At 35.3% G+C, this 27,340-nt stretch overlaps 1 protein-coding gene across 8 annotated transcripts; it reads right to left on the reverse strand.

Moving 5' to 3' along the window:
- Positions 1 to 3: 3 nt before the first annotated feature.
- LOC105159619 (uncharacterized) lies at positions 4 to 26,063 on the reverse strand. 8 transcript variants are annotated; one of them, XM_088880137.1, is made up of 72 exons: positions 25,963 to 26,063; positions 24,417 to 24,454; positions 24,210 to 24,335; positions 23,880 to 23,916; positions 23,705 to 23,803; positions 23,463 to 23,590; positions 23,100 to 23,145; positions 22,928 to 23,010; positions 22,150 to 22,263; positions 21,952 to 22,078; positions 21,774 to 21,874; positions 19,951 to 19,994; positions 19,648 to 19,684; positions 19,473 to 19,571; positions 19,232 to 19,349; positions 19,102 to 19,140; positions 18,865 to 18,978; positions 18,735 to 18,773; positions 18,535 to 18,609; positions 18,329 to 18,459; positions 17,884 to 17,920; positions 17,709 to 17,807; positions 17,471 to 17,588; positions 17,341 to 17,379; positions 17,108 to 17,217; positions 16,974 to 17,012; positions 16,774 to 16,848; positions 16,123 to 16,698; positions 15,948 to 16,046; positions 15,707 to 15,824; positions 15,577 to 15,615; positions 15,340 to 15,453; positions 15,210 to 15,248; positions 15,010 to 15,084; positions 14,361 to 14,931; positions 14,186 to 14,284; positions 13,948 to 14,065; positions 13,818 to 13,856; positions 13,585 to 13,694; positions 13,451 to 13,489; positions 13,251 to 13,325; positions 12,600 to 13,175; positions 12,425 to 12,523; positions 12,184 to 12,301; positions 12,054 to 12,092; positions 11,817 to 11,930; positions 11,687 to 11,725; positions 10,842 to 11,410; positions 10,667 to 10,765; positions 10,426 to 10,543; positions 10,296 to 10,334; positions 10,059 to 10,172; positions 9,929 to 9,967; positions 9,084 to 9,652; positions 8,909 to 9,007; positions 8,668 to 8,785; positions 8,538 to 8,576; positions 8,311 to 8,424; positions 8,181 to 8,219; positions 7,981 to 8,055; positions 5,593 to 7,904; positions 5,411 to 5,513; positions 5,179 to 5,318; positions 4,854 to 4,899; positions 4,646 to 4,772; positions 4,253 to 4,352; positions 4,008 to 4,126; positions 3,834 to 3,879; positions 3,662 to 3,744; positions 2,914 to 3,023; positions 2,652 to 2,778; positions 4 to 2,575 (listed from the first exon to the last, which is right to left on the reverse strand). In XM_088880137.1, the coding sequence occupies exons 10-15, from the start codon at positions 22,004 to 22,006 to the stop codon at positions 19,299 to 19,301; spliced, it is 387 nt and encodes a 128-aa protein (XP_088736263.1). In that variant the 5' UTR covers positions 22,007 to 22,078; positions 22,150 to 22,263; positions 22,928 to 23,010; positions 23,100 to 23,145; positions 23,463 to 23,590; positions 23,705 to 23,803; positions 23,880 to 23,916; positions 24,210 to 24,335; positions 24,417 to 24,454; positions 25,963 to 26,063; the 3' UTR covers positions 4 to 2,575; positions 2,652 to 2,778; positions 2,914 to 3,023; positions 3,662 to 3,744; positions 3,834 to 3,879; positions 4,008 to 4,126; positions 4,253 to 4,352; positions 4,646 to 4,772; positions 4,854 to 4,899; positions 5,179 to 5,318; positions 5,411 to 5,513; positions 5,593 to 7,904; positions 7,981 to 8,055; positions 8,181 to 8,219; positions 8,311 to 8,424; positions 8,538 to 8,576; positions 8,668 to 8,785; positions 8,909 to 9,007; positions 9,084 to 9,652; positions 9,929 to 9,967; positions 10,059 to 10,172; positions 10,296 to 10,334; positions 10,426 to 10,543; positions 10,667 to 10,765; positions 10,842 to 11,410; positions 11,687 to 11,725; positions 11,817 to 11,930; positions 12,054 to 12,092; positions 12,184 to 12,301; positions 12,425 to 12,523; positions 12,600 to 13,175; positions 13,251 to 13,325; positions 13,451 to 13,489; positions 13,585 to 13,694; positions 13,818 to 13,856; positions 13,948 to 14,065; positions 14,186 to 14,284; positions 14,361 to 14,931; positions 15,010 to 15,084; positions 15,210 to 15,248; positions 15,340 to 15,453; positions 15,577 to 15,615; positions 15,707 to 15,824; positions 15,948 to 16,046; positions 16,123 to 16,698; positions 16,774 to 16,848; positions 16,974 to 17,012; positions 17,108 to 17,217; positions 17,341 to 17,379; positions 17,471 to 17,588; positions 17,709 to 17,807; positions 17,884 to 17,920; positions 18,329 to 18,459; positions 18,535 to 18,609; positions 18,735 to 18,773; positions 18,865 to 18,978; positions 19,102 to 19,140; positions 19,232 to 19,298. The 8 variants fall into 8 exon arrangements, with proteins under 8 accessions (XP_088736263.1, XP_088736266.1, XP_088736267.1 ...); XM_088880140.1 differs by lacking the exon at positions 19,951 to 19,994; XM_088880141.1 differs by lacking the exon at positions 19,951 to 19,994 and having other exon boundaries at positions 19,657 to 19,684; positions 21,744 to 21,874.
- Between the last annotated feature and the right edge of the window lie 1,277 nt (positions 26,064 to 27,340).

Genomic DNA, 27,340 nt, shown 5'->3' on the forward strand with positions numbered 1-27,340 from the left:
GACTTCCAAAGGAACAGTATGTGAGCTAACCAAATGGTTAATCGTAGATACAGTTGGCAAAATATGCAAGTTTTCTAACAAATCGAAAATCGTCTAACAAAAAATCTGAGCCAAAAGATATTCGATCTACATTGTCAAAATCAAAATGAAAATTTTGAGGACATAACTATCTAAGCTTTCTATCTCCTCGAGCAAACTTGCGAACTCATCATCTTTAATGGCCAATTCCCCCCTGGTGCATATGGCTCGAGATTCTCGTCCAGAGTGGGGTCAAGGCGATTCAGATCGAATCCTTCTATTAACCCTTGCAGCTTGTTGGTTTGAGCCTTGCACTTCTCAAAGCCGTCGTTCAGTAGGGTGTAGTCACACAAAATGAACCAAAAAACAAAAACCATCAAGCACCACGACCAATTTAGAATCATACTTGTTGCACCAAAAATCCACAATAACAAAACTAATTACAAGATAAAATCAAGCAAAATTCCAACAAAATAAAAAATAGAATAACTTACAGAAACTATCAAGCATCACAAACAACCACCCACAATTACAACCTAATTAGAAACAAAAGATCAAATCCAAGAAACAAGTACCAATAATTAACTCAAATTGCACCAAAACCCACGATAAATCACAGTAATAAAAGAAACCGACACAACCCCCAGTCATAAATACAATGAGACACAAAACAATACAATTACATAAACAATCAGAATAAACTCCCACAAATCACAAAACAATCAATCCGAAAAGTACCCACAATCACGAACAATCATAAGGCAAACTCACGATCACAAAAAAAATGAGAAGACAAACCAAAATCACACAAAGATACAAACAACCCATAATCACATAAACTATTTATAAGACAAGATCTAATCCATGAAACAAGTTCGAATAATTGAGTCAAATTGCACCAAAACCCACAACAATTCAAGTAACTAAACAAGCCCATAATCAAGAACAATCAAACAATCACATAAAAAATAAAATTCCAGAAACCAAACAACCCTCACAAAAAAAACCCACAATCATAGTCAATCAGAAGACAAACCACAATCACTGATCAAATTACACTACAAACAACACAAATACAATGAGAACACTAATACCACAATCACATAAACAACCAGAATAAAATCCCACAAATCGTAGAACAATCAATCAAAGAAAAACTAACCACCACATAATTAATTACTGAAATTCCATTAGAACATCAAAAGAATTAAACACCCAGAAAACTAACAAAATATTGGAACATCAATCAGACCAAATTCACCCAAAGAAAGTGAATAATGACAACAACAAAAAAAGGTCCAAGAAACTAATTCAAATATCATACCAATTGCACAAGCCCACAATCACAAAACTAATTACAAGCCAAAATTAAAACCAATTACAAGAAACTAGAAATTCAAGAATCATAACCGACTAAAAACAATCGCGAATCACAAACATCTCACAATCACAAACTAATTTGAAACAAAAGATCAAATTCAAGAAAACAAGTTCGAACAATTAAGACAAACTGCACGAAAACCCAAAATAAATTACAAAACCAAAGCAAACCAACACAACCCTACATAACAAAAACAATCAGAACACAAAAAACACAAACATATAAATAATTCTAAATAAAACCGCAAAAAATCACAGACCAATCACAAAGAAACCACAATCACCAACACAACACACAGTCACAAAAACAATAAAAACACAAAAAGCACAAACACATCAAAAATGTGAATGAAAACCCACAAATCACACAACAATCGCAAAAAACCCACAATCATAAGAAAAAAAGATCATAAGACATTAGTCACACAATTTAAGTAACTAAACAAGCCCACAACCATGAACAATCAAACAATCAGAATACAAACTCTCACAGAAACAATCTCGAAATCACACAACACTCACAAAAAAACCCACAATAATAGTCAAACAGAAAACAAAAGATCTCATCCAAGAAACAAGTTCGAACAATTAAGTCAAAATTGCACCAAAACCCACAACAATTCAAGTAACTAAACAAGCCCACAACCAAGAACAATCAAACAATCAGAATACAAACAGTCACATAAACAATAAAAATCCAAAAACCACACAACACTCACAAAAAAACCCACAATCATAGTCAATCAAAAGCCAAACAACAATCACATGTCAAATTACACTACAAACAAAACAAATACAATGAAAACACAAAATAAATTACAGAAACAAAGCAAACAACACAACCGTACATCACAAAAACAATCAGAACACAAAAAACACAAACACATAAATACTTCTGAATAAAACCCCAAAAATCACAAATCAATCACAAAAAATCCACAATCACCAACAGTGAAAAGACAAAAAGAATAAAAAGACATCAATCGGACAAAATTAACCTAAAAAGAAATACATCAAGCATAACAACCCAAAAGAAAAAGTCATACCTTGTATGTCAACTGCCAAATTTATGTTACCTTGCTTGAGTCATTCACATTCAGCAGAGCATGTGACTGAATGTTGATGTCGTGAACACACACGATCAATCTTGTCTTGGTGCTTTGGTAGGAGTACCCCTCTACAGGAACAAGATATTGATCAAAATATAAGCCATGATTCAAAAAATTAAGCATTTAAACCACATGAAAACGTACTGAAGATGCAACTATGTTCCTTGCTATGATGGAAGTCCACGATCACCATAAGCATTGGATTTTCCAACCTTTGAGCTGGTTTTGGATGTTATGGTTGCTAAAATCAATCTACCCGATTCCATATTTTCTGCAAGCCAACAAGCAGCCATGAAATTGAGAAGATGTTACTTAACACCATGCTTGAGAAAATATTATCACTTAACACCATGCTCGAGAAAATATTGTTACGTTACACCATACTTGAGAAAATATTGTTACTTACCACCGAGCTTGAGAAAACATTAGCAGCTCATGTCGCTTCATGCACCAGCATAAGTTCTTGGATTCAGAAGCTGGAATTAACACTTGTAGAATTGGAACTTGATGGAGAGCCTAATACCAGCACATCAACAATGGACTCTATTATGAAGCAGCCAGCAAATTTTGAATCTTAATTTAAGAGGCTTTTCACATAGTTCCCTAGAGCAATCATAGCATGATAATCATGTGTGCTAAATTTGGTTAGACACAACTTGCAAAATGGTAAATATTTGTTGTAACACCAGCTTACCTTTGAAACTTGTCCAGCATCACAAACATCCTATTAGGACCCTAAGACTAAGACTAAATCCAAGTTCCTTCCTTTGCACCATCTTTAAAGGAACCTTTACAGGCAGAAAAGCAACCTTAATATCAGATTGCGCAAATGCAAGGTCTTGTTTCTGTGATTTCAATATTAATATGAAGTACTGGTGGAGTTCAATTAAATTACATTTTAGCTTCAGATTTTAATAACACACCAACCACTTCAAGATTTGGTCATTATGCCAAAGCTTCTCAAAGATATTCTTATTCTATATTTTTTGTTCAAGTTATCCGCCAACGACTTTCATAACAAGCCAATAAAATTTTATGCAAGTTTTCAGCAAGCAAACTGAATCATCACCAGCAGTGGTAGTGAAATGATAAGAAGTGTAAAGCACACCAGGAAAAGATAAGAGGAAAGTGCATGTAAAGTGAACCAGTATTACCAGTTCCCACATTATATTGTATAGCTTTTGGTTCATTACGAGTTGGCTCGGCAGCAGTAGATATCCTCGGACTAGTTCCAGATCTGTCATCCAGCAAAAACAAGTGAATTATTTTCTTAACTTCATTTGATCATTTATCCTATACCCATTAACTGTATAAATGGATACATACTCGGGTAAGAGAAAGGTGACTCTTATTAACATCCTTCTGAGGATGGCTGCAAGATATAATGGCACATTAAAGAACAATTCAGCGTCTTGCTAGGACAGATGAACATGATAAGGTATTGTGTATCCATAATAAAATTTTGAATCAGCAGAGAAAGTAGACTCGAAGGAACATCACCTGCAATTGCCTGATGATGACACAGCAGGTGAGCTAATTGATCGATACCAAGTAGTTGTGACTTGGAATTCAGATTCCTGACACGTAGCTTAAGACGCCCTTCCTCTGGCATTCTGCATCTATTTGGATATGAAAATACATACAATGCAAGTAATTTAACCACCAGCACACCGGATGGATTAGTGTAGATGCCGAACGATAACCAATATACTGCTCACTAGGAAAGAACAAGCATCTATACAAACCTGCATCAGCTGGTCTTGTTTCAGGTTGTATAGTATATTCTGCATGACAAATTGGCTCAGCACCAATAAATCTCCTAAAATCAGTACCACATTCGCCATCCTGCAAGATAGGATGGCATATTAAAAAAATAATGTGTTAGCATCATGCTTCTAAATAAATGAACAATTGATTATTTGGAAAGGAGTAACCAAGAAATGTCATTGCAAAAGAGGATATTCACAAATCATATGATGCAATTCACTAATTGCATGAAATAATCTGGCTTGTGGCATGTATGACCTTCCAACAGTCTACCAAACCATAGCACAAATGAACATCATAGGCATTTAGTGGAAGTTAATAGTAACTTTAAAATGAGTGCAAGGGAGACAGTAGGCTCAAGAGAACATCACCTGCAATTGCTTGAAGATGGCAGCATACGAGCTAATTGATGGACGTCAATGAGTTGCGAGTTGGAATTGGAATTCAAGTTCCTAACATAAAGCCTAAGAAGCTCCTGTAAGCTCCAGATCTGTCATCCTGCAAAAACAAGTGAATTATTTTGTTGAATTCATTTGATCAACGATCCTATACCCATTGACTGTATAAATGTATACATACTCGGGTAAGAGAAAGGTGACTCTTATTAACATCCTTATGAGGATGGCTGCAAAATATAATGGCACATTAAAGAACAGTTCAGCATCTTGCTTCACTATAAATGAATGATTGATGTCTTTCAAATTAAAAAAACCTTAAGCAAGAAAAAAGTTAGTGAAATGATAAGTACGAGAAATCAATAAAACCCCAAAAATCACATACCAATCACAAAAAGTCCACAATCATTAACAATCAAAAGACAAAAAGAATCAAAAGACATCAATCGGACAAAATTAACCCAAAAACAAATACATCAAGCATAACAACCAAAAAGAAAAAGTCATACCTTGTGTGTCAACTGCCAAATTTATGTTACTTTGTTTGAGTCATTCACATTCAGCAAAGCATGTGAGTGAATGTTGATGTCATGAACAGACACGATCAATCTTGTCTTGGTCCTTTGGTAGGAACACCTCTCTACACGAACTAAGATATTGATCAAAACATATGTCATGATTCAAAAATTAAGCAATTCAACCACATGAAAACGTACAGAAGTTGCAACTATGTTCCCTTACCATGATGGAATTACACAATCACCAAAAGCATTGGATTTTCCAACTTTTGAGCTGGTTTTGGATGATATGGTTGCTAAAATCAACCTACTCGATTCGATATTTTCTGCAAGCCAACAAGCAGCCATGAAATTCAGATTTGGAAGATCAAAAAACTTTTAATAGAATTACCATGAAAACCTTACGCGCCAAACTTGGTGTCCTTGAGAGCAGCACTTACACAAGCGACCTATAGGGAAGAAAAAGCAACAAGGTCAACAATACATGAAACAAGGATGCAAGGAAAAAGAATTTGTGAAGCGAACTACTGTTGACCGTTTCGTCAAGATGGGCAGCAGCAAGCCCATGAAACTATAAAATTACGTTAACCACAATGCTCCTGCTTCAAACACTGCTACCAACATCGAAATACATAGCTCCATGAAACTACGTCTCAATAATAGCAAGGGGATGAAATCCCATTACAACACTCAAAAGAATCAAACACCAAGAAAACTAAGTGACTATTAGAACTTTAATTGGACCAAATTAACCAAATAATATCAAGAATCACAACCAAATAGAAAAGTCCAAGAAACAGATTCAAATATCAAGCCAGTTGCACGCAAACCCTCAATCACAACACTAAGCTAAAATTCCGTTAGAACATCAAAATAATCAAATATTGAGAAAACTAACCAAACATTTGGAACATCAGTAGACCAAATTAACCCAAACGAAAAAATCAATAATCACACCACAAAAGAAACTAATTCAAATATCATCTCACTTTCACCACAAACCCACAATCACAAAACTAATTACAAGACAAAATTAAAATAAAATTACAAGAAACTAAAATTCAAGAATCATAATCCACAAGAAACAATCAAGAATCACAAAAGGTATCCCACAATCACAAACTAATTAGAAACAAAAGATCGAATCCAACAAACAAGAACAAACAAATAGGTCATCAAATTGCACCAAAACCAACAATAAGTCACACAAACAATGCAAACCAACAAAACACAGTCACAAAAACAATCAAAACACAAAAAGCACAAACAACATAAAAAATGTGAATGATAACCCACAAATCACACAACAATCACAAAAAACCCACAATCACGAACAATCAGAAGAAAAAAAGATCATAAGACATTAGTCACACAATTCAAGTAACTAAACAAGGTGCCCACAACCAAGAACAATCAAACAATCAGAATACAAACTATCACATAAACAATAAAAACCCCGAAATCACACAACACTCACAAAAAAACCCACAATAACAGTCAATCAGAAGACAAACCACAATCACAGGTCAAATACTACAAATAGCACAAATACAATGAGAACACAAACACCACAATCACATAAACAACCAAAATAAAATCCCACAAATCGCACAACAATCAATCAAAAAAAAAAAACCAACAATCACATAATTCATTACTGAAATTCCATTAGAACATCAAAAGATTCAAACACCCAGAAAACTAACCAAATATTGGAACATCAATCACACCAAATTCACCCAAAAAAAAGTGAATAATCACGGCAACAAAGAAAGGTTCAAGAAACTAATTCAAATATCACACGAGTTGCACTAGCCCACAATCACAAAACTAATTACAAGACAAAATTAAAATAAATTCCAAGAAACTAGAAATTCAAGAATCATAACCCACAAAAACAATCGAGAAATCACAAACAACATAATCAAATAAACAATCACAACAAAATCCCACAAATCACAAAACAATCAATCCGAAAAGTACCCACAATCACGAATAACTCATAAGACAAACTCACGATCACAAAAAGAATAAGAAGACAAACCAAAATCACACAAAGATACAAACAACCCATAATCACATAAACTATTTAGAACACAAAAGATCTCATCCAAGAAACACGTTCGAACAATTAAGTCAAATTGCACCAAAACACACAACAATTCAAGTAACTAAAGCAACCCACAACAAAGAACAATCAAACAATCAAAATACAAACAGTCACATAAACAATAAAAATCCAAGAACCACACAACACTCAAAAAGAAACCCACAATCATAGTCAATCAGAAGACAAACCACAATCACATGTCAAATTACACTACAAAGAGCAAAAATACAACGAAAACACAAAATAAATTACACAAACAAAGCAAACAACACGACCCCACATCACAACCAATGAGAACACAAAAAACACAAACACGTAAATAATTCTGAATAAAACCCCAAAAATCACAAACCAATCACAAAAAACCCACAATCACTAACAGTGAAAAGACAAAAAGAATCAAAAGACATCAATCGCACAAAATTAACCCAAAAGGAAATACATCAAGCATAACAACCAAAAAGAAAAAGTCATACCTTGTATGTCAACTGCCAAATTTATGTTACCTTGCTTGAGTCATTCACATTCAACAAAGTGTTTGACTGAATGTTGATGTCGTGAACACACACGATCAATCTTGTCTTGGTCCTTTGGTAGGAGCACCCCTCTACAGGAACAAGATATTGATCAAAATATAAGCCATGATTCAAAAAATTAAGCAATTAAACCACATGAAAACGTACTCAAGATGCAACAATGTTCCTTGCTATGATGGAAGTCCACGATCACCACAAGCATTGGATTTTCCAACCTTTGAGCTGGTTTTGGATATGAAAACACATGCAATGCAAGTAATTTAACCAGCACACGGAATGGATTAGGGTAGATGCCGAACGATAACCAATATACTGCTCACTAGGAAAGAACAAGCATCTATACAAACCTGCATCAGCTGGTGTTGTTTCAGCTTGTATAGTGTATTCTGCATGAAAAATTGGCTCACCATAATAAGGTATTTTGTATCCATAATAACTTTTGAATCAGCAGAGAAGGTAGACTCAAAGGAACATCACCTGCAATTGCCTGATGATGACAGCAGGTGAGCTGATTGATACCAAGTAGTTGTGACTTGGAATTCAAATTGCTGACACGTAGCTTAAGAAGCCCTTGCTCTGGCATTCTTGCATCTATTTGGATATGCAATGCAAGTAATTTAACCAGCACACCGGATGGATTAGTGTAGATGCCAAACGATAACCAATATACTGCTCACTAGGAAAGAACAAGCATCTATACAAACCTGCATCAACTGGTGTTGTTTCAGGTTGTATGGTGTATTCTGCATGACAAATTTGCTCACCATGATAAGGTATTGTGTATCCATGATAACTTTTGAATCAGCAGAGAAAGTAGACTCGAAGGAACATCACCTGCAATTGCCTGATGATGACAGCAGGTGTGCTAATTGATCAATACCAAGTAGTTGTGACTTGGAATTCAGATTCGTGACACGTAGCTTAAGACGCCCTTGCTCTGGCATTCTTGCATCTATTTAGATATGAAAACACATGCAATGCATGTAATTTAACCAACACATCGGATGGATTAGTGTAGATGCCAAACGATAACCAATATACTGCTCACTAGTAAAGAACAAGCGTCTATACAAACCTGCATCAGCCGGTCTTGTTTCAGGTTGTATAGTGTATTCTGCATGACAAATTGGCTCAGCACCAATAAATCTCCTGAATCAGTACCACATTCACCATCCTGCATCACAAGGAAAATATTTTTCAATATTATTTCTATCTCAAAAATCCCATTGATTGTATGAATGAAGACATACTCTAGTAACAGAGAGATGATGCCTCTTTTGGGGATGGCTGCAAGATAGGATGGCAAATTAAAAAAATAACGTGTTAGCATCATGCTTCTAAATAAATGAACAATTGATTATTTGGAAAGGAGTAACCCACAATCATAGTGAATCAGAAGACAAACCACAATCACATGTCAAATTACACTACAAAGAGCACAAATACAACGAAAACACAAAACAAATTACACAAACAAAGCAAAACAACACAACCCTACATCACAAAAACAATGAGAACACAAAAAACACAAACACGTAAATCATTCTGAATAAAACCCCAAATATCACAAACCAATCACCACAATCACTAACAGTGAAAAGACAAAAAGAATGAAAAGACATCAATTGCACAAAATTAACCCAAGAAGAAATACATCAAGCATAACAACCAAAAAGAAAAAGTCATACCTTGTATGTCAACTGCCAAATTTATGTTACCTTGCTTGAGTCATTCACATTCAGCAAAGTGTTCGACTGAATGTTGATGTCGTGAACACACACGATCAATCTTGTCTTGGTCCTTTGGTAGGAGCACCCCTCTACAGGAACAAGATATTGATCAAAATATAAGCCATGATTCAAAAAATTAAGCAATTAAACCACATGAAAAAGTACTCAAGATGCAACTATGTTCCTTGCTATGATGGAAGTCCACGATCACCACAAGCATTGGATTTTCCAACCTTTGAGCTGGTTTTGGATATGAAAACACATGCAATGCAAGTAATTTAACCAGCACACCGAATGGATTAGTGAAGATGCCGAACGATAACCAATATACTGCTCACTAGGAAAGAAAAAGCATCTATACAAACCTGCATCAGCTGGTCTTGTTTCAGGTTGTATAGTATATTCTGCATGAAAAATTGGCTCACCATAATAAGGTATTGTGTATCCATAATAACTTTTGAATCAGCAGAGAAAGTAAACTCAAAGGAACATCACCTGCAATTGCCTGATGATGACAGCAGGTGAGCTAATTGATACCAAGTAGTTGTGACTTGGAATTCAAATTCCTGACACGTAGCTTAAGACGCCCTTGCTTTGGCATTCTTGCATCTATTTGGATATGAAAACACATGCAATGCAAATAATTTAACGAGCACACTGGATGGATTAGTGTAGATGCCAAACGATAATCAATATACTGCTCACTAGGAAAGAACAAGCATCTATACAAACCTGCATCAGCTGGTGTTGTTTCAGCTTGTATAGTGTATTCTGCATGAAAAATTTGCTCACCATGATAAGGTATTGTGTATCCATGATAACTTTTGAATCAGCAGAGAAAGTAGACTCGAAGGAACATCACCTGCAATTGCCAGATGATGACAGCAGGTGTGCTAATTGATCAATACCAAGTAGTTGTGACTTGGAATTCAGATTCGTGACGCGTAGTTTAAGACGCCCATGCTCTGCCATTCTTGTATCTATTTGGATATGAAAACACATGCAATGCAAGTAATTTAACCAACACACCGGATGGATTAGTGTAGATGCCGAACGATAACCAATATACTGCTCACTAGGAAAGAACAAGCGTCTATACAAACCTGCATGAGCCGGTCTTGTTTCAGGTTGTATAGTGTATTCTGCATGACAAATTGGCTCAGCACCAATAAATCTCCTGAATCAGTACCACATTCACCATCCTGCATCACAAGGAAAATATTTTTCAATATTATTTCTATCTCAAAAATCCCATTGATTGTATGAATGAAGACATACTCTAGTAACAGAGAGATGATGCCTCTTTTGGGGATGGCTGCAAGATAGGATGGCACATTAAAAAAATAACGTGTTAGCATCATGCTTCTAAATAAATGAACAATTGATTATTTGGAAAGGAGTAACCCACAATCATAGTGAATCAGAAGACAAACCACAATCACATGTCAAATTACACTACAAAGAGCACAAATACAACGAAAACACAAAACAAATTACTCAAACAAAGCAAAACAACACAACCCTACATCACAAAAACAATGAGAACACAAAAAACACAAACACGTAAATCATTCTGAATAAAACCCCAAATATCACAAACCAATCACCACAATCACTAACAGTGAAAAGACAAAAAGAATGAAAAGACATCAATCGCACAAAATTAACCCAAGAAGAAATACATCAAGCATAACAACCAAAAAGAAAAAGTCATACCTTGTATGTCAACTGCCAAATTTATGTTACCTTGCTTGAGTCATTCACATTCAGCAAAGTGTTCGACTGAATGTTGATGTCGTGAACACACACGATCAATCTTGTCTTGGTCCTTTGGTAGGAGCACCCCTCTACAGGAACAAGATATTGATCAAAATATAAGCCATGATTCAAAAAATTAAGCAATTAAACCACATGAAAAAGTACTCAAGATGCAACTATGTTCCTTGCTATGATGGAAGTCCACGATCACCACAAGCATTGGATTTTCCAACCTTTGAGCTGGTTTTGGATATGAAAACACATGCAATGCAAGTAATTTAACCAGCACACCGAATGGATTAGTGAAGATGCCAAACGATAACCAATATACTGCTCACTAGGAAAGAAAAAGCATCTATACAAACCTGCATCAGCTGGTGTTGTTTCAGGTTGTATAGTGTATTCTGCATGAAAAATTGGCTCACCATAATAAGGTATTGTGTATCCATAATAACTTTTGAATCAGCAGAGAAAGTAAACTCAAAGGAACATCACCTGCAATTGCCTGATGATGACAGCAGGTGAGCTAATTGATACCAAGTAGTTGTGACTTGGAATTCAAATTCCTGACACGTAGCTTAAGACGCCCTTGCTTTGGCATTCTTGCATCTATTTGGATATGAAAACACATGCAATGCAAATAATTTAACGAGCACACTGGATGGATTAGTGTAGATGCCAAACGATAATCAATATACTGCTCACTAGGAAAGAACAAGCATCTATACAAACCTGCATCAGCTGGTGTTGTTTCAGCTTGTATAGTGTATTCTGCATGAAAAATTTGCTCACCATGATAAGGTATTGTGTATCCATGATAACTTTTGAATCAGCAGAGAAAGTAGACTCGAAGGAACATCACCTGCAATTGCCAGATGATGACAGCAGGTGTGCTAATTGATCAATACCAAGTAGTTGTGACTTGGAATTCAGATTCGTGACGCGTAGTTTAAGACGCCCATGCTCTGCCATTCTTGTATCTATTTGGATATGAAAACACATGCAATGCAAGTAATTTAACCAACACACCGGATGGATTAGTGTAGATGCCGAACGATAACCAATATACTGCTCACTAGGAAAGAACAAGCGTCTATACAAACCTGCATGAGCCGGTCTTGTTTCAGGTTGTATAGTGTATTCTGCATGACAAATTGGCTCAGCACCAATAAATCTCCTGAATCAGTACCACATTCACCATCCTGCATCACAAGGAAAATATTTTTCAATATTATTTCTATCTCAAAAATCCCATTGATTGTATGAATGAAGACATACTCTACTAACAGAGAGATGATGCCTCTTTTGGGGATGGCTGCAAGATAGGATGGCACATTAAAAAAATAACGTGTTAGCATCATGCTTCTAAATAAATGAACAATTGATTATTTGGAATTGAGTAACCTACAATCATAGTGAATCAGAAGACAAACCACAATCACATGTCAAATTACACTACAAAGAGCACAAATACAGCGAAAACACAAAATAAATTACACAAACAAAGCAAACAACACAACCATACATCACAAAAACAATAAGAACACAAAAAACACAAACACGTAAATCATTTTGAATAAAACCCCAAAAATCACAAACCAATCACCACAAACCCACAATCACTAACAGTGAAAAGACAAAAAGAATGAAAAGACATCAATCGCACAAAATTAACCCAAAAAGAAATACATCAAGCATAACAACCAAAAAGAAAAAGTCATACCTTGTATGTCAACTGCCAAATTTATGTTACCTTGCTTGAGTCTTTCACATTCAGCAAAGCGTTTGACTGAATGTTGATGTCGTGAACACACACGATCAATCTTGTCTTGGTCCTTTGGTACGAGCACCCCTCTACAGGAACAAGATATTGATCAAAATATAAGCCATGATTCAAAAAATTAAGCAATTAAACCACATGAAACGTACTCAAGATGCAACTATGTTCCTTGCTGTGATGGAAGTCCACGATTACCACAAGCATTGGGTTATCCAACCTTTGAGCTGGTTTTGGATATGAAAACACATGTAATGCAAATAATTTAACCAGCACACCGAATGGATTAGTGTAGATGCCGAACGATAACCAATATACTGCTGACTAGGAAAGAACAAGCATCTATACAAACCTGCATCAGCTGGTGTTGTTTCAGCTTGTATAGTGTATTCTGCATGAAAAATTGGCACCCCATAATAAGGTACTGTGTATCCGTAATAACTTTTGAATCAGCAGAGAAAGTAGACTCAAAGGAACATCACCTACAATTGCCTGATGATGACAGCAGGTGAGCTAATTGATACCAAGTAGTTGTGACTTGGAATTCAAATTCCTGACACGTAGCTTAAGACACCCTTGCTTTGGCATTCTTGCATCTATTTGGATATGAAAACACATGCAATGCAAGTGATTTAACCAACACACCGGATGGATTAGTGTAGATGCCAAATGATAACCAATATACTGCTCACTAGGAAAGAGCAAGCATCTATACAAACCTGCATCAGCTCGTGTTGTTTCAGCTTGTATGGTGTATTCTGCATGACAAATTTGCTCACCATGATAAGGTATTGTGTATCCATGATAACTTTTGAATCAGCAGAGAAAGTAGACTCGAAGGAACATCACCTGCAATTGCCTAATGATGACAGCAGGTGTGCTAATTGATCAATACCAAGTAGTTGTGACTTGGAATTCAGATTCGTGACACGTAGCATAAGCCGCCCTTGCTCTGCCATTCTTGCATCTATTTGGATATGCAAACATATGCAATGCAAGTAATTTAACCATACCGGATGGATTAGTGTAGATGCCGAACGATAACCAATATACTTCTCACTAGTAAAGAACAAGCGTCTATACAAACCTGCATCAGCCGGTCTTGTTTCAGGTTGTATAGTGTATTCTGCATGACAAATTGGCTCAGCACCAATAAATCTCCTGAATCAGTACCACATTCACCATCCTGCATCACAAGGAAAATATTTTTCAATATTATTTCTATCTCAAAAATCCCATTGATTGTATGAATGAAGACATACTCTACTAACAGAGAGATGATGCCTCTTTTGGGGATGGCTGCAAGATAGGATGGCACATTAAAAAAATAACGTGTTAGCATCATGCTTCTAAATAAATGAACAATTGATTATTTGGAAAGGAGTAACCCACAATCATAGTGAATCAGAAGACAAACCACAATCACGTGTCAAATTACACTACAAAGAGCACAAATACAATGAAAACACAAAATAAATTACACAAACAAAGCAAACAACCCTACATCACAAAAATAATGAGAACACAAAAAACACAAACACGTAAATCATTCTGAATAAAACCCCAAAAATCACAAACCAATCACCACAAAACCACAGTCACTAACAGTGAAAAGACAAAAAGAATCAAAAGACATCAATCGCACAAAATTAACCCAAAAAGAAATACATCAAGCATAACAACCAAAAAGAAAAAGTCATACCTTGTATGTCAACTGCCAAATTTATGTTACCTTGCTTGAGTCATTCACATTCAGCAAAGCGTTCGACTGAATGTTGATGTCGTGAACACACACGATCAATCTTGTCTTGGTCCTTTGGTAGGAGCACCCCTCTACAGGAACAAGATGTTGATCAAAATATAAGCCATGATTCAAAAAATTAAGCAATTATTAAACCACATGAAACGTACTCAAGATGCAACTATGTTCCTTGCTGTGATGGAAGTCCACGATTAGCACAAGCATTGGGTTATCCAACCTTTGAGCTGGTTTTGGATATGAAAACACATGTAATGCAAGTAATTTAACCAGCACACCGAATGGATTAGTGAAGATGTCGAACGATAACCAATTTACTGCTGACTAGGAAAGAACAAGCATCTATACAAACCTGTATCAGCTGGTGTTGTTTCAGCTTGTATAGTGTATTCTGCATGAAAAATTGGCTCACCATAATAAGGTATTGTGTATCCATAATAACTTTTGAATCAGCAGAGAAAGTAGACTCAAAGGAACATCACCTGCAATTGCCTGATGATGACAGCAGGTGAGCTAATTGATACCAAGTAGTTGTGACTTGGAATTCAAATTCCTGACACGTACCTTAAGACGCCCTTGCCTTGGCATTCTTGAATCTATTTGGATATGAAAACACATGCAATGCAAGTAATTTAACCAGCACACCGGATGGATTAGTGTAGATGCCAAATGAAAACCAATATACTGCTCACTAGGAAAGAACAACTATCTATACAAACCTGCATCAGCTGGTGTTGTTTCAGCTTGTATAGTGTATTCTGCATGACAAATTTACTCACCATGATAAGGTATTGTGTATCCATGATAGCTTTTGAATCAGCAGAGAAAGTAGACTCGAAGGAACATCACCTGCAATTGCCTCATGATGACAGCAGGTGTGCTAATTGATCAATACCAAGTAGTTGTCACTTGGAATTCAGATTCGTGACACGTAGCTTAAGACGCCCTTGCTTGGGCATTCTTGCATCTATTTGGATATGGAAACACATGCAATGCAAGTAATTTAACCAACACACCGGATGGATTAGTGTAGATGCCGAATGATAACCAATATACTGCTCACGAGGAAACAACAAGCGTCTATACAAACCTGCATCAGCCGGTCTTGTTTCAGGTTGTATAGTGTATTCTGCATGACAAATTGGCTCAGCACCAATAAATCTCCTGAATCAGTACCACATTCACCATCCTGCATCACAAGGAAAATATTTTTCAATATCATTTCTATCTCAAAAATCCCATTGATTGTATGAATGAAGACATACTCTACTAACAGAGAGATGATGCCTCTTTTGGGGATGGCTGCAAGATAGGATGGCACATTAAAAAAATAACGTGTTAGCATCATGCTTCTAAATAAATGAACAATTGATTATTTGGAATTGAGTAACCTACAATCATAGTGAATCAGAAGACAAACCACAATCACATGTCAAATTACACTACAAAGAGCACAAATACAGCGAAAACACAAAATAAATTACACAAACAAAGCAAACAACACAACCATACATCACAAAAACAATAAGAACACAAAAAACACAAACACGTAAATCATTTTGAATAAAACCCCAAAAATCACAAACCAATCACCACAAACCCACAATCACTAACAGTGAAAAGACAAAAAGAATGAAAAGACATCAATCGCACAAAATTAACCCAAAAAGAAATACATCAAGCATAACAACCAAAAAGAAAAAGTCATACCTTGTATGTCAACTGCCAAATTTATGTTACCTTGCTTGAGTCTTTCACATTCAGCAAAGCGTTTGACTGAATGTTGATGTCGTGAACACACACGATCAATCTTGTCTTGGTCCTTTGGTACGAGCACCCCTCTACAGGAACAAGATATTGATCAAAATATAAGCCATGATTCAAAAAATTAAGCAATTAAACCACATGAAACGTACTAAAGATGCAACTATGTTCCTTGCTGTGATGGAAGTCCACGATTACCACAAGCATTGGGTTATCCAACCTTTGAGCTGGTTTTGGATATGAAAACACATGTAATGCAAATAATTTAACCAGCACACCGAATGGATTAGTGTAGATGCCGAACGATAACCAATATACTGCTGACTAGGAAAGAAAAAGCATCTATACAAACCTGCATCAGCTGGTGTTGTTTCAGCTTGTATAGTGTATTCTGCATGAAAAATTGGCTCCCCATAATAAGGTACTGTGTATCCGTAATAACTTTTGAATCAGCAGAGAAAGTAGACTCAAAGGAACATCACCTACAATTGCCTGATGATGACAGCAGGTGAGCTAATTGATACCAAGTAGTTGTGACTTGGAATTCAAATTCCTGACACGTAGCTTAAGACACCCTTGCTTTGGCATTCTTGCATCTATTTGGATATGAAAACACATGCAATGCAAGTGATTTAACCAACACACCGGATGGATTAGTGTAGATGCCAAATGATAACCAATATACTGCTTACTAGGAAAGAGCAAGCATCTATACAAACCTGCATCAGCTCGTGTTGTTTCAGCTTGTATGGTGTATTCTGCATGACAAATTTGCTCACCATGATAAGGTATTGTGTATCCACGATAACTTTTGAATCAGCAGAGAAAGTAGACTCGAAGGAACATCACCTGCAATTGCCTAATGATGACAGCAGGTGTGCTAATTGATCAATACCAAGTAGTTGTGACTTGGAATTCAGATTCGTGACACGTAGCATAAGACGCCCTTGCTCTGCCATTCTTGCATCTATTTGGATATGCAAACATATGCAATGCAAGTAATTTAACCATACCGGATGGATTAGTGTAGATGCCGAACGATAACCAATATACTTCTCACTAGTAAAGAACAAGCGTCTATACAAACCTGCATCAGCCGGTCTTGTTTCAGGTTGTATAGTGTATTCTGCATGACAAATTGGCTCAGCACCAATAAATCTCCTGAATCAGTACCACATTCACCATCCTGCATCACAAGGAAAATATTTTTCAATATTATTTCTATCTCAAAAATCCCATTGATTGTATGAATGAAGACATACTCTACTAACAGAGAGATGATGCCTCTTTTGGGGATGGCTGCAAGATAGGATGGCACATTAAAAAAATAACGTGTTAGCATCATGCTTCTAAATAAATGAACAATTGATTATTTGGAAAGGAGTAACCCACAATCATAGTGAATCAGAAGACAAACCACAATCACGTGTCAAATTACACTACAAAGAGCACAAATACAGCGAAAACACAAAATAAATTACACAAACAAAGCAAACAACACAACCATACATCACAAAAACAATAAGAACACAAAAAACACAAACACGTAAATCATTTTGAATAAAACCCCAAAAATCACAAACCAATCACCACAAACCCACAATCACTAACAGTGAAAAGACAAAAAGAATGAAAAGACATCAATCGCACAAAATTAACCCAAAAAGAAATACATCCAGCATAACAACCAAAAAGAAAAAGTCATACCTTGTATGTCAACTGCCAAATTTATGTTACCTTGCTTGAGTCATTCACATTCAGCAAAGCGTTCGACTGAATGTTGATGTCGTGAACACACACGATCAATCTTGTCTTGGTCCTTTGGTAGGAGCACCCCTCTACAGGAACAAGATGTTGATCAAAATATAAGCCATGATTCAAAAAATTAAGCAATTAAACCACATGAAACGTACTCAAGATGCAACTATGTTCCTTGCTGTGATGGAAGTCCACGATTAGCACAAGCATTGGGTTATCCAACCTTTGAGCTGGTTTTGGATATGAAAACACATGTAATGCAAGTAATTTAACCAGCACACCGAATGGATTAGTGAAGATGTCGAACGATAACCAATTTACTGCTGACTAGGAAAGAACAAGCATCTATACAAACCTGTATCAGCTGGTGTTGTTTCAGCTTGTATAGTGTATTCTGCATGAAAAATTGGCTCACCATAATAAGGTATTGTGTATCCATAATAACTTTTGAATCAGCAGAGAAAGTAGACTCAAAGGAACATCACCTGCAATTGCCTGATGATGACAGCAGGTGAGCTAATTGATACCAAGTAGTTGTGACTTGGAATTCAAATTCCTGACACGTACCTTAAGACGCCCTTGCCTTGGCATTCTTGAATCTATTTGGATATGAAAACACATGCAATGCAAGTAATTTAACCAGCACACCGGATGGATTAGTGTAGATGCCAAATGATAACCAATATACTGCTCACTAGGAAAGAACAAGTATCTATACAAACCTGCATCAGCTGGTGTTGTTTCAGCTTGTATAGTGTATTCTGCATGACAAATTTGCTCACCATGATAAGGTATTGTGTATCCATGATAGCTTTTGAATCAGCAGAGAAAGTAGACTCGAAGGAACATCACCTGCAATTGCCTCATGATGACAGCAGGTGTGCTAATTGATCAATACCAAGTAGTTGTGACTTGGAATTCAGATTCGTGACACGTAGCTTAAGACGCCCTTGCTTGGGCATTCTTGCATCTATTTGGATATGGAAACACATGCAATGCAAGTAATTTAACCAACACACCGGATGGATTAGTGTAGATGCCGAACGATAACCAATATACTGCTCACGAGGAAACAACAAGCGTCTATACAAACCTGCATCAGCCGGTCTTGTTTCAGGTTGTATAGTGTATTCTGCATGACAAATTGGCTCAGCACCAATAAATCTCCTGAATCAGTACCACATTCACCATCCTGCATCACAAGGAAAATATTTTTCAATATTATTTCTATGTCAAAAATCCCATTGATTATATGAATAAAGACATACTCTACTAACAGAGAGATGATGCCTCTTTTGGGGATGGCTGCAAGATAGGATGGCACATTAAAAAAATAACGTGTTAGCATCATGCTTCTAAATAAATGAACAATTGATTATTCGGAAAGGAGTAACCCACAATCATAGTGAATCAGAACACAAACCACAATCACGTGTCAAATTACACTACAAAGAGCACAAATACAACGAAAACACAAAATAAATTACACAAACAAAGCAAACAACACAACTCAACATCACAAAAACAATGAGAACACAAAAAACAAAGCAAAAAGATCTTTGCGCCCTTACGCGCCAAACTTGGTGTCCTTGAGAGCAGCACTTACACAAGCGACCTATAGGGAAGAAAAAGCAACAAGGTCAACAATACATGAAACAAGGATGCAAGGAAAAAGAATTTGTGAAGCGAACTACTGTTGACCGTTTCGTTAAGATGGGCAGCAGCAAGCCCATGAAACTATAAAATTACGTTAACCACAATGCTCCTGCTTCAAACACTGCTACCAACATCGAAATACTTAGCTCCATGAAGCTACGTCTCAATAATAGCAAGGGGATGAAATCCCATTACAACAACTCAAAAGAATCAAACACCAAGAAAACTAAGTGAATATTAGAACTTTAATTGGACCAAATTAACCAAATAATATCAAGAATCACAACCAAATAGAAAAGTCCAAGAAACAGATTCAAATATCAAGCCAGTTGCAAGCAAACGCTCAATCACAAAACTAAGCTAAAATTCCGTTAGAACATCAAAATAATCAAACATCGAAAAAACTAACCAAACATTTAGAACATCAAAGACCAAATTAACCCAAAAGAAAAAATCAATAATCACACCACAAAAGAAACTGATTCAAATATCATATCACTTGCACCACAAACCCACAATCACAAAACTAATTACAAGACAAAATTAAAATAAAATTCCAAGAAACTAAAAATTCAAAAATCATAATCCACAAGAAACAATCAAGAATCACAAAAGGCATCCCACAATCACAAACTAATTAGAAACAAAAGATCGAATCCAACAAACAAGAACAAGCAAATAGGTCATCAAATTGCACCAAAACCAACAATAAGTCACACAACAATGCAAACCAACACAACACACAGTCACAAAAACAATCAAAACACAAAAAGCACAAACAACATAAAAAATGTGAATGAAAACCCACAAATCACACAACAATCACAAAAAACCCACAATCACGAACAATCAGAAGAAAAAAAGATCATAAGACATTAGTCACACAATTCAAGTAACTAAACAAGCCCACAACCAAGAACAATCAAACAATCAGAATACAAATTGTCACATAAACAATAAAAATCCCGAAATCACACAACACTCACAAAAAAACCCACAATAATAGTCAATCAGAAGACAAACCACAATCACAGGTCAAACCACAATCACAGGTCAAATTACACTACAAACAACACAAATACAATGAGAACACAAACACCACAATCACATAACCAACCAGAATACAATCCCACAAATCGCACAACAATCAATCAAAAAAAAAAAAAACCAACAATCACATAATTAATTACTGAAATTCCATTAGAACATCAAAAGATTCAAACACCCAGAAAACTAACCAAATATTGGAACATCAATCACACCAAATTCACCCAAAAAAAGTGAATAATCATGGCAACAAAGAAAGGTCCAAGAAACTATTTCAAATATCACACGAGTTGCACTAGCCCACAATCACAAAACTAATTACAAGACAAAATTAAAATAAATTCCAAGAAACTAGAAATTCAAGAATCATAACCCACAAAAACAATCGATAATCAAAAACAACACAATCAAATAAACAATCACAATAAAATCCCACAAATCACAAAACAATCAATCCAAAAAGTACCCACAATCACGAATAACTCATAAGACAAACACGTAAATCATTTTGAATAAAACCCCAAAAATCACAAATCAATCACAACAAACCCACAATCACTAACAGTGAAAAGACAAAAAGAATCAAAAAAGACATCAATCGCACAAAATTAACCCAAAAAGAAATACATCAAGCATAACAACCAAAAAGAAAAAGTCATACCTTGAATGTCAACTGCCAAATTTATGTTACCTTGCTTGAGTCATTCACATTCAGCAAAGCGTTTGACTGAATGTTGATGTCGTGAACACACACGATCAATCTTGTCTTGGTCCTTTGGTAGGAGCACCCCTCTACAGGAACAAGATATTGATCAAAATATAAGCCATGATTCAAAAAAATTAAGCAATTAAACCACATGAAAACATACTGAAGATGCAACTATGTTCCTTGCTATGATGGAAGTCCACGATCACCATAAGCATTGGAATCTCCAACCTTTGAGCTGGTTTTGGATGTTATGGTTGCTAAAATCAATCTACTCGATTCGACATTTTCTGCAAGCCAACAAGTAGCCATGAAATTCAGAAGATGTTACTTAACACCATGATTGAGAAAATATTGTTACCTAACACCATGCTTGATAAAACATTAGCAGCTCATGTCGCTTCATGCACCAGCATAAGTTCTTGGATTCAGAAGCTGGAATTAAAACTTGTAGAATTGGAACTTGTTGAAGAGCCTAATACCAGCACATCAACAATGGACTCTATTATGAAGCAGCCAGCAAATTTTGAATCTTAATTTAAGAGGCTTTTCACATAGTTCCCTAGAGCAATCATAGCATGATAATCATGTGTGCTAAATTTGGTTAGACACAACTTGCAAAATGGTAAGTAACTCTCTGTATTTGTTGTAACACCAGCTTACCTTTGAAACTTGTCTAGCATCACAAACATCCCACATTAGGACCCTAAGACTAAATCCAAGTTCCTCCCTTTGCACCATCTTTAAAGGAACCTTTACAGGTTGAAAAGCCAACTTAATATAAACTTTTCTGGTCTCCATCGCAGATTGCGCAAATGCAAGGTTTTGTTTCTGTGATTTCAATATTAATATGAAGTACTCTTGGAGTTCAATTAAATTACATTTTAGCTTCAGATTCTAATAACACACCAACCACTTCAAGATTTGGTCATTATGCCAGAGCTTCTCAAAGATATTCTTATTCTATATTTTCGGTTCAAATTATCCGCCAACGACTTTCATAACAAGCCAATAAAATTTCATGCAAGTTTTCAGCAAGCATACTGAATCATCACCAGCAGTGGTAGTGAAATGATAACAAGTGTAAAGCACACCAGGAAAAGATAGAGGAAAGAGCATGTAAAGTGAACCAGTATTACCAGTTCCCACATTATATTGTATAGCTTTTGGTTCATTACGAGTTGGCTCGGCAGCAGTAGATATCCTCGGACTAGTTTTAGATCTGTCATCCAGCAAAAACAAGTGAATTATCTTCTTAACTTCATTTGATCAATGATCCTATACCCATTGACTGTATAAATGCATACATACTCGGGTAAGAGAAAGGTGACTCTTATTAACATCCTTCTGTGGATGGCTGCAAGATATAATGGCACATTAAAGAACAGTTCAGCGTCTTGCTTCACTATAAATGAATAATTGATAGTCTTTCAAATTAAAAAAACCTTAAGCAAGAAAAAAGTTAGTGAAATGTTAAGTACGAGAAATCACAATAGTTGAGGAATACCCTAATTCCATACGAACTAGTCCAGCTTAATAACAATCATCTTCACTTATGTGAATTAAGACCTTGCCCTATTTCACCTCTCCATAAGACAGATGAACATGATAAGGTATTGTGTATCCATAATAACTTTTGAATCAGAAGAGAAAGTAGACTCAAAGAAACATCACCTGCAATTGCCTGATGATGACACATGATGACAGCAGGTGAGCTAATTGATCAATGCCAAGTAGTTGTGACTTGGAATATAGATTCCTGACACGTAGCTTAAGACGCCCTTGCTCTGGCGTTCTTGCATCTATTTGGATATGAAAACACATGCAATGCAAGTAATTTAACCAGCACAGAGGATGGATTAGTGAAGATGCTGAACGATAACCAATATACTGCTAGAACAAGCATCTAGACAAACCTGCATCGGCTGGTCTTGTTTCAGGTTGTATAGTGTATTCTGCATGACAACTTGGCTCAGCACCAACAAATCTCGTGAATCAGTACCACATTCACCATCCTGCATGACAAGGAAAATATTTTTCAATATTATTTCTATCTCCAAAATCCCATTGATTGTATGAATGAAGACATACTCTAGTAACAGAGAGATGATGCCTCTTTTGGGGATGGCTGCAAGATAGGACGACACATTAAAAAAATAACGTGTTAGCATCATGCTTCTAAATAAATGAACAATTGATTATTTGGAAAGGAGTAACCTAGAAATGTCATTGCAAAAGAGGATATTCGCAAATCATATGATGCAATTCACTAATTGCATGAAATAATCTGGCTTGTGGCATGTATGACCTTCCAACAGTCTACCAAACCATAGCACAAATGAACATCATAGGCATTTAGTGGAAGTTAATAGTAACTTTAAAACCAGTGCAAGGGAGACAGTAGGCTCAAGAGAACATCACCTGCAATTGCTTGAAGATGGCAGCATACGAGCTAATTGATGGACATCAAGGAGTTGTGAGTTGGAATTGGAATTCAAGTTCCTAACATAAAGCCTAAGAAGCTCCTGTAAGCTCCAGTTTGTCATCCTGCAAAAACAAGTGAATTATTTTGTTGAATTCATTTGATCAACGATCCTATACCCATTGACTGTATAAATGCATACATACTCGGGTAAGAGGAAGGTGACTCATCCTTCTGAGGATGGCTGCAAAATATAATGGCACATTAAAGAACAGTTCAGCATCTTGCTTCACTATAAATGAGGAAGCTGTTACTCATGACAAATGGTATTAGCATGAAAGGAAAAACCATTAAAGCCAAAGCATGACAAGGTATGAGCATGAAAGAAGACAATCAGTAAAAGTCAAAGTAATTTCAGGTGCAACTTTGATCAATTGCAATTGCGTGACTGGAGGACGGAGCAAGTGTATGAATGTATGCATATTTGCCACATGAACATGAATCAGTATGAAAAAGATGAATAGCAACATGATATCCTTCCAAAGTGTTCGCACAGATTACATTCGAGTACCCTTTTTAATCATTCTCAACATTAAGAAATTGCCACTTTAACCATTAGTTGGAACCCTCCACAAAATATTAGTCATCCAACATATATATGGAAAAAGGATACCAACAATCAAGAAATTCAATAATCATGATTAGCAATCTGTGTGATTCAGAAACCTTACATCCTAAACCGAGAGAGAAAGAAACCAAGCCATAAAGAAAACCGAGAGAGGCGCAGGTTTGGGAACAACGGGCATGAGATGCAAGCACCGCCATGGCTGCAAAACCCCGTTGCATATATGACCCACAGAGAGGGTCGCATATGCCATCCGAATTTGCCCCGCCAAGTTACAGGCCAGATCTATCCCATGCCCAACCCAACTCATACCTTCATAAACGAATAGGTGACTTAATAAACCAAAGCTGGAGAAAGTAGTTGGTTGAACAAGTCAAGAGCCCAGGGAAAGTGCTCCATCATTTTTTTTTTTAACAAAAAAGGTGCACAAAAGTCGATGTGCAAGGATAGCCAACAAATTCAGAAGTTTAAGTTTGATAACAAAGGCCCATGGATGCACAAAGTATTCCTCACCACATTGTTTGAATATCTAGAATATGTTTGTGGAATGTAGATAAACTACAAGTGAAATTGAAACTGGAAAGCTTGTAAAGTAACAACCACAAATGCATGCATGCTAAGCAGGAAATTAGTAGTAGTGAATCACATGTATTGGGCATTTATACCTAGTTCAGATCGTGAATAAATAATGAAAAATATATTCTGGTTTTGCCACTAAACAATGTAAAAGAAGAACTGCAAATTAGCAATGATCCGAGAACAGTATCAATAACAAGAATAGTATCAGAAACTAAAGTAAAATCATTAATGGCTCTACATGAAACCAACAAGAAAACATAAACTTGTTGAATCTTTAGTTTAAGACTCTTTGTTTCTTGAAAATTCTTGACAAAAACATTAACTTCTTGAATTCAAGAATCCATGATTTCTTGACAGAAACCTTAAATTTCTTGAATCTTTTAATCAATTTCTTGAAATCCTTTAAAGAAAACTTAAAAGTTGTTGAATCTTTGATTTCAAAATACTTGAATTACTGCAAAATCTTGTTTCATATCACAGTTTTTTTGTCACTGGAAAAGCTAAATGATTGGTTCAAAAGAAAACAAAAGAAAGAGAAAAGAATATACCTGCCATGGAGCAACTGAGAACGATTGACTGAATTCCCTAGTCTTTTCATGTTCCTTTCTCCGAATGTTTCTCCTTCAATTCTTTGAGTAGATTAAAGAAGTGTTTAGGAGGCGGTATTTATAAGCGCAACTAAGCAAGAAGTTGCAACGGGTAGTTGGGTGAAAAGCGCTATAGCAACTTTAGAACAGTACTGAAAACGGCTCTTACGTTTTCTTCTTCTACTTCGTACTCTCAGAACAGTACCGCAAACGTTTTCCTATCATTTGTTGATTCCACAAAAAATCCTTATTATTATATTAATTTTAGTGTATTTATTTATTAATAATATTTTTATCTAACTTAATTTAATAAATATATTAATTGAAAACATTGAATTTGTACAATCTTGTAACAAATTTAATAAAATAGGTTCATTGAGTTCTAAAATTATTAATTAATTTTGTATGTACATCTGTTATTTAGATTTAATTAAAAATCCAAATATTTATCTATATATTTATATATCTTGTCTCCATTTTATAAATAAATACATACAAATATACTATTTTAAGAGTATGAGCATTTCATATTTATATTCCTTATAAACAAAAATATAGGTATACAAAAAGTCACTAAAACATTAAATTAGTATACCAATATAAATCTTATTTTTTTATAAATTTTATTTTATATGTAAAAATTAAATAAATAAAGAAAATAGAGACTAAATATATCCAATTAAATTCACGTGGGATTAATAATTATTCTATCTAATTTTTCAGCCAGATAAATAAGTTGATAATTAACACAAATGATCTAATACTTTTAACTAAAAATAATATAATCAGAAGAGCACAACAAAGATCATTACGATTCGACAATGTGTAATTTATTGAGGAGTACAAGTTTAATTAATTATGTTGAATAATTCATACTAAATTAATAACTTAGATGAAAAATTAGGTTTGAATAATTTATTTATATTTCATACACATGCGTCTCAATTTATGTATTATTTTAAAAGTTTTGAACCAGTAATTTGGAAGAATAATTATTTTTATGCCTGAATTCAATTCAAAATAAAAAAGATATATATGTTTCTAATCTTTTAATGAATCTTTATAAAGAAGTATTCTATTTTTGACATGAGATCAATGTACTTGGATATGTGGAAGATATGATGCATTTTCTCAAATTACTTTTATAATTTAAACTCTAAAATATGATAAAATTTGATTATATATATTTATTGCATGGGACAAAATCCAACAATTTCTTATATGTATTATAATACTTTATAATATTATGTCAAATATCAATCTAATTATTCTAAAGCAAAATGATTTTGATATAAAATAAAATATACGTAATACAAATTTTGAAAAGAATTGATCCCAT

Source organism: Sesamum indicum, linkage group LG4 (assembly GCF_026168435.1).
Source record: "Sesamum indicum cultivar Baizhima isolate 11 linkage group LG4, ASM2616843v1, whole genome shotgun sequence".
Classification (NCBI taxonomy): domain Eukaryota; kingdom Viridiplantae; phylum Streptophyta; class Magnoliopsida; order Lamiales; family Pedaliaceae; genus Sesamum; species Sesamum indicum.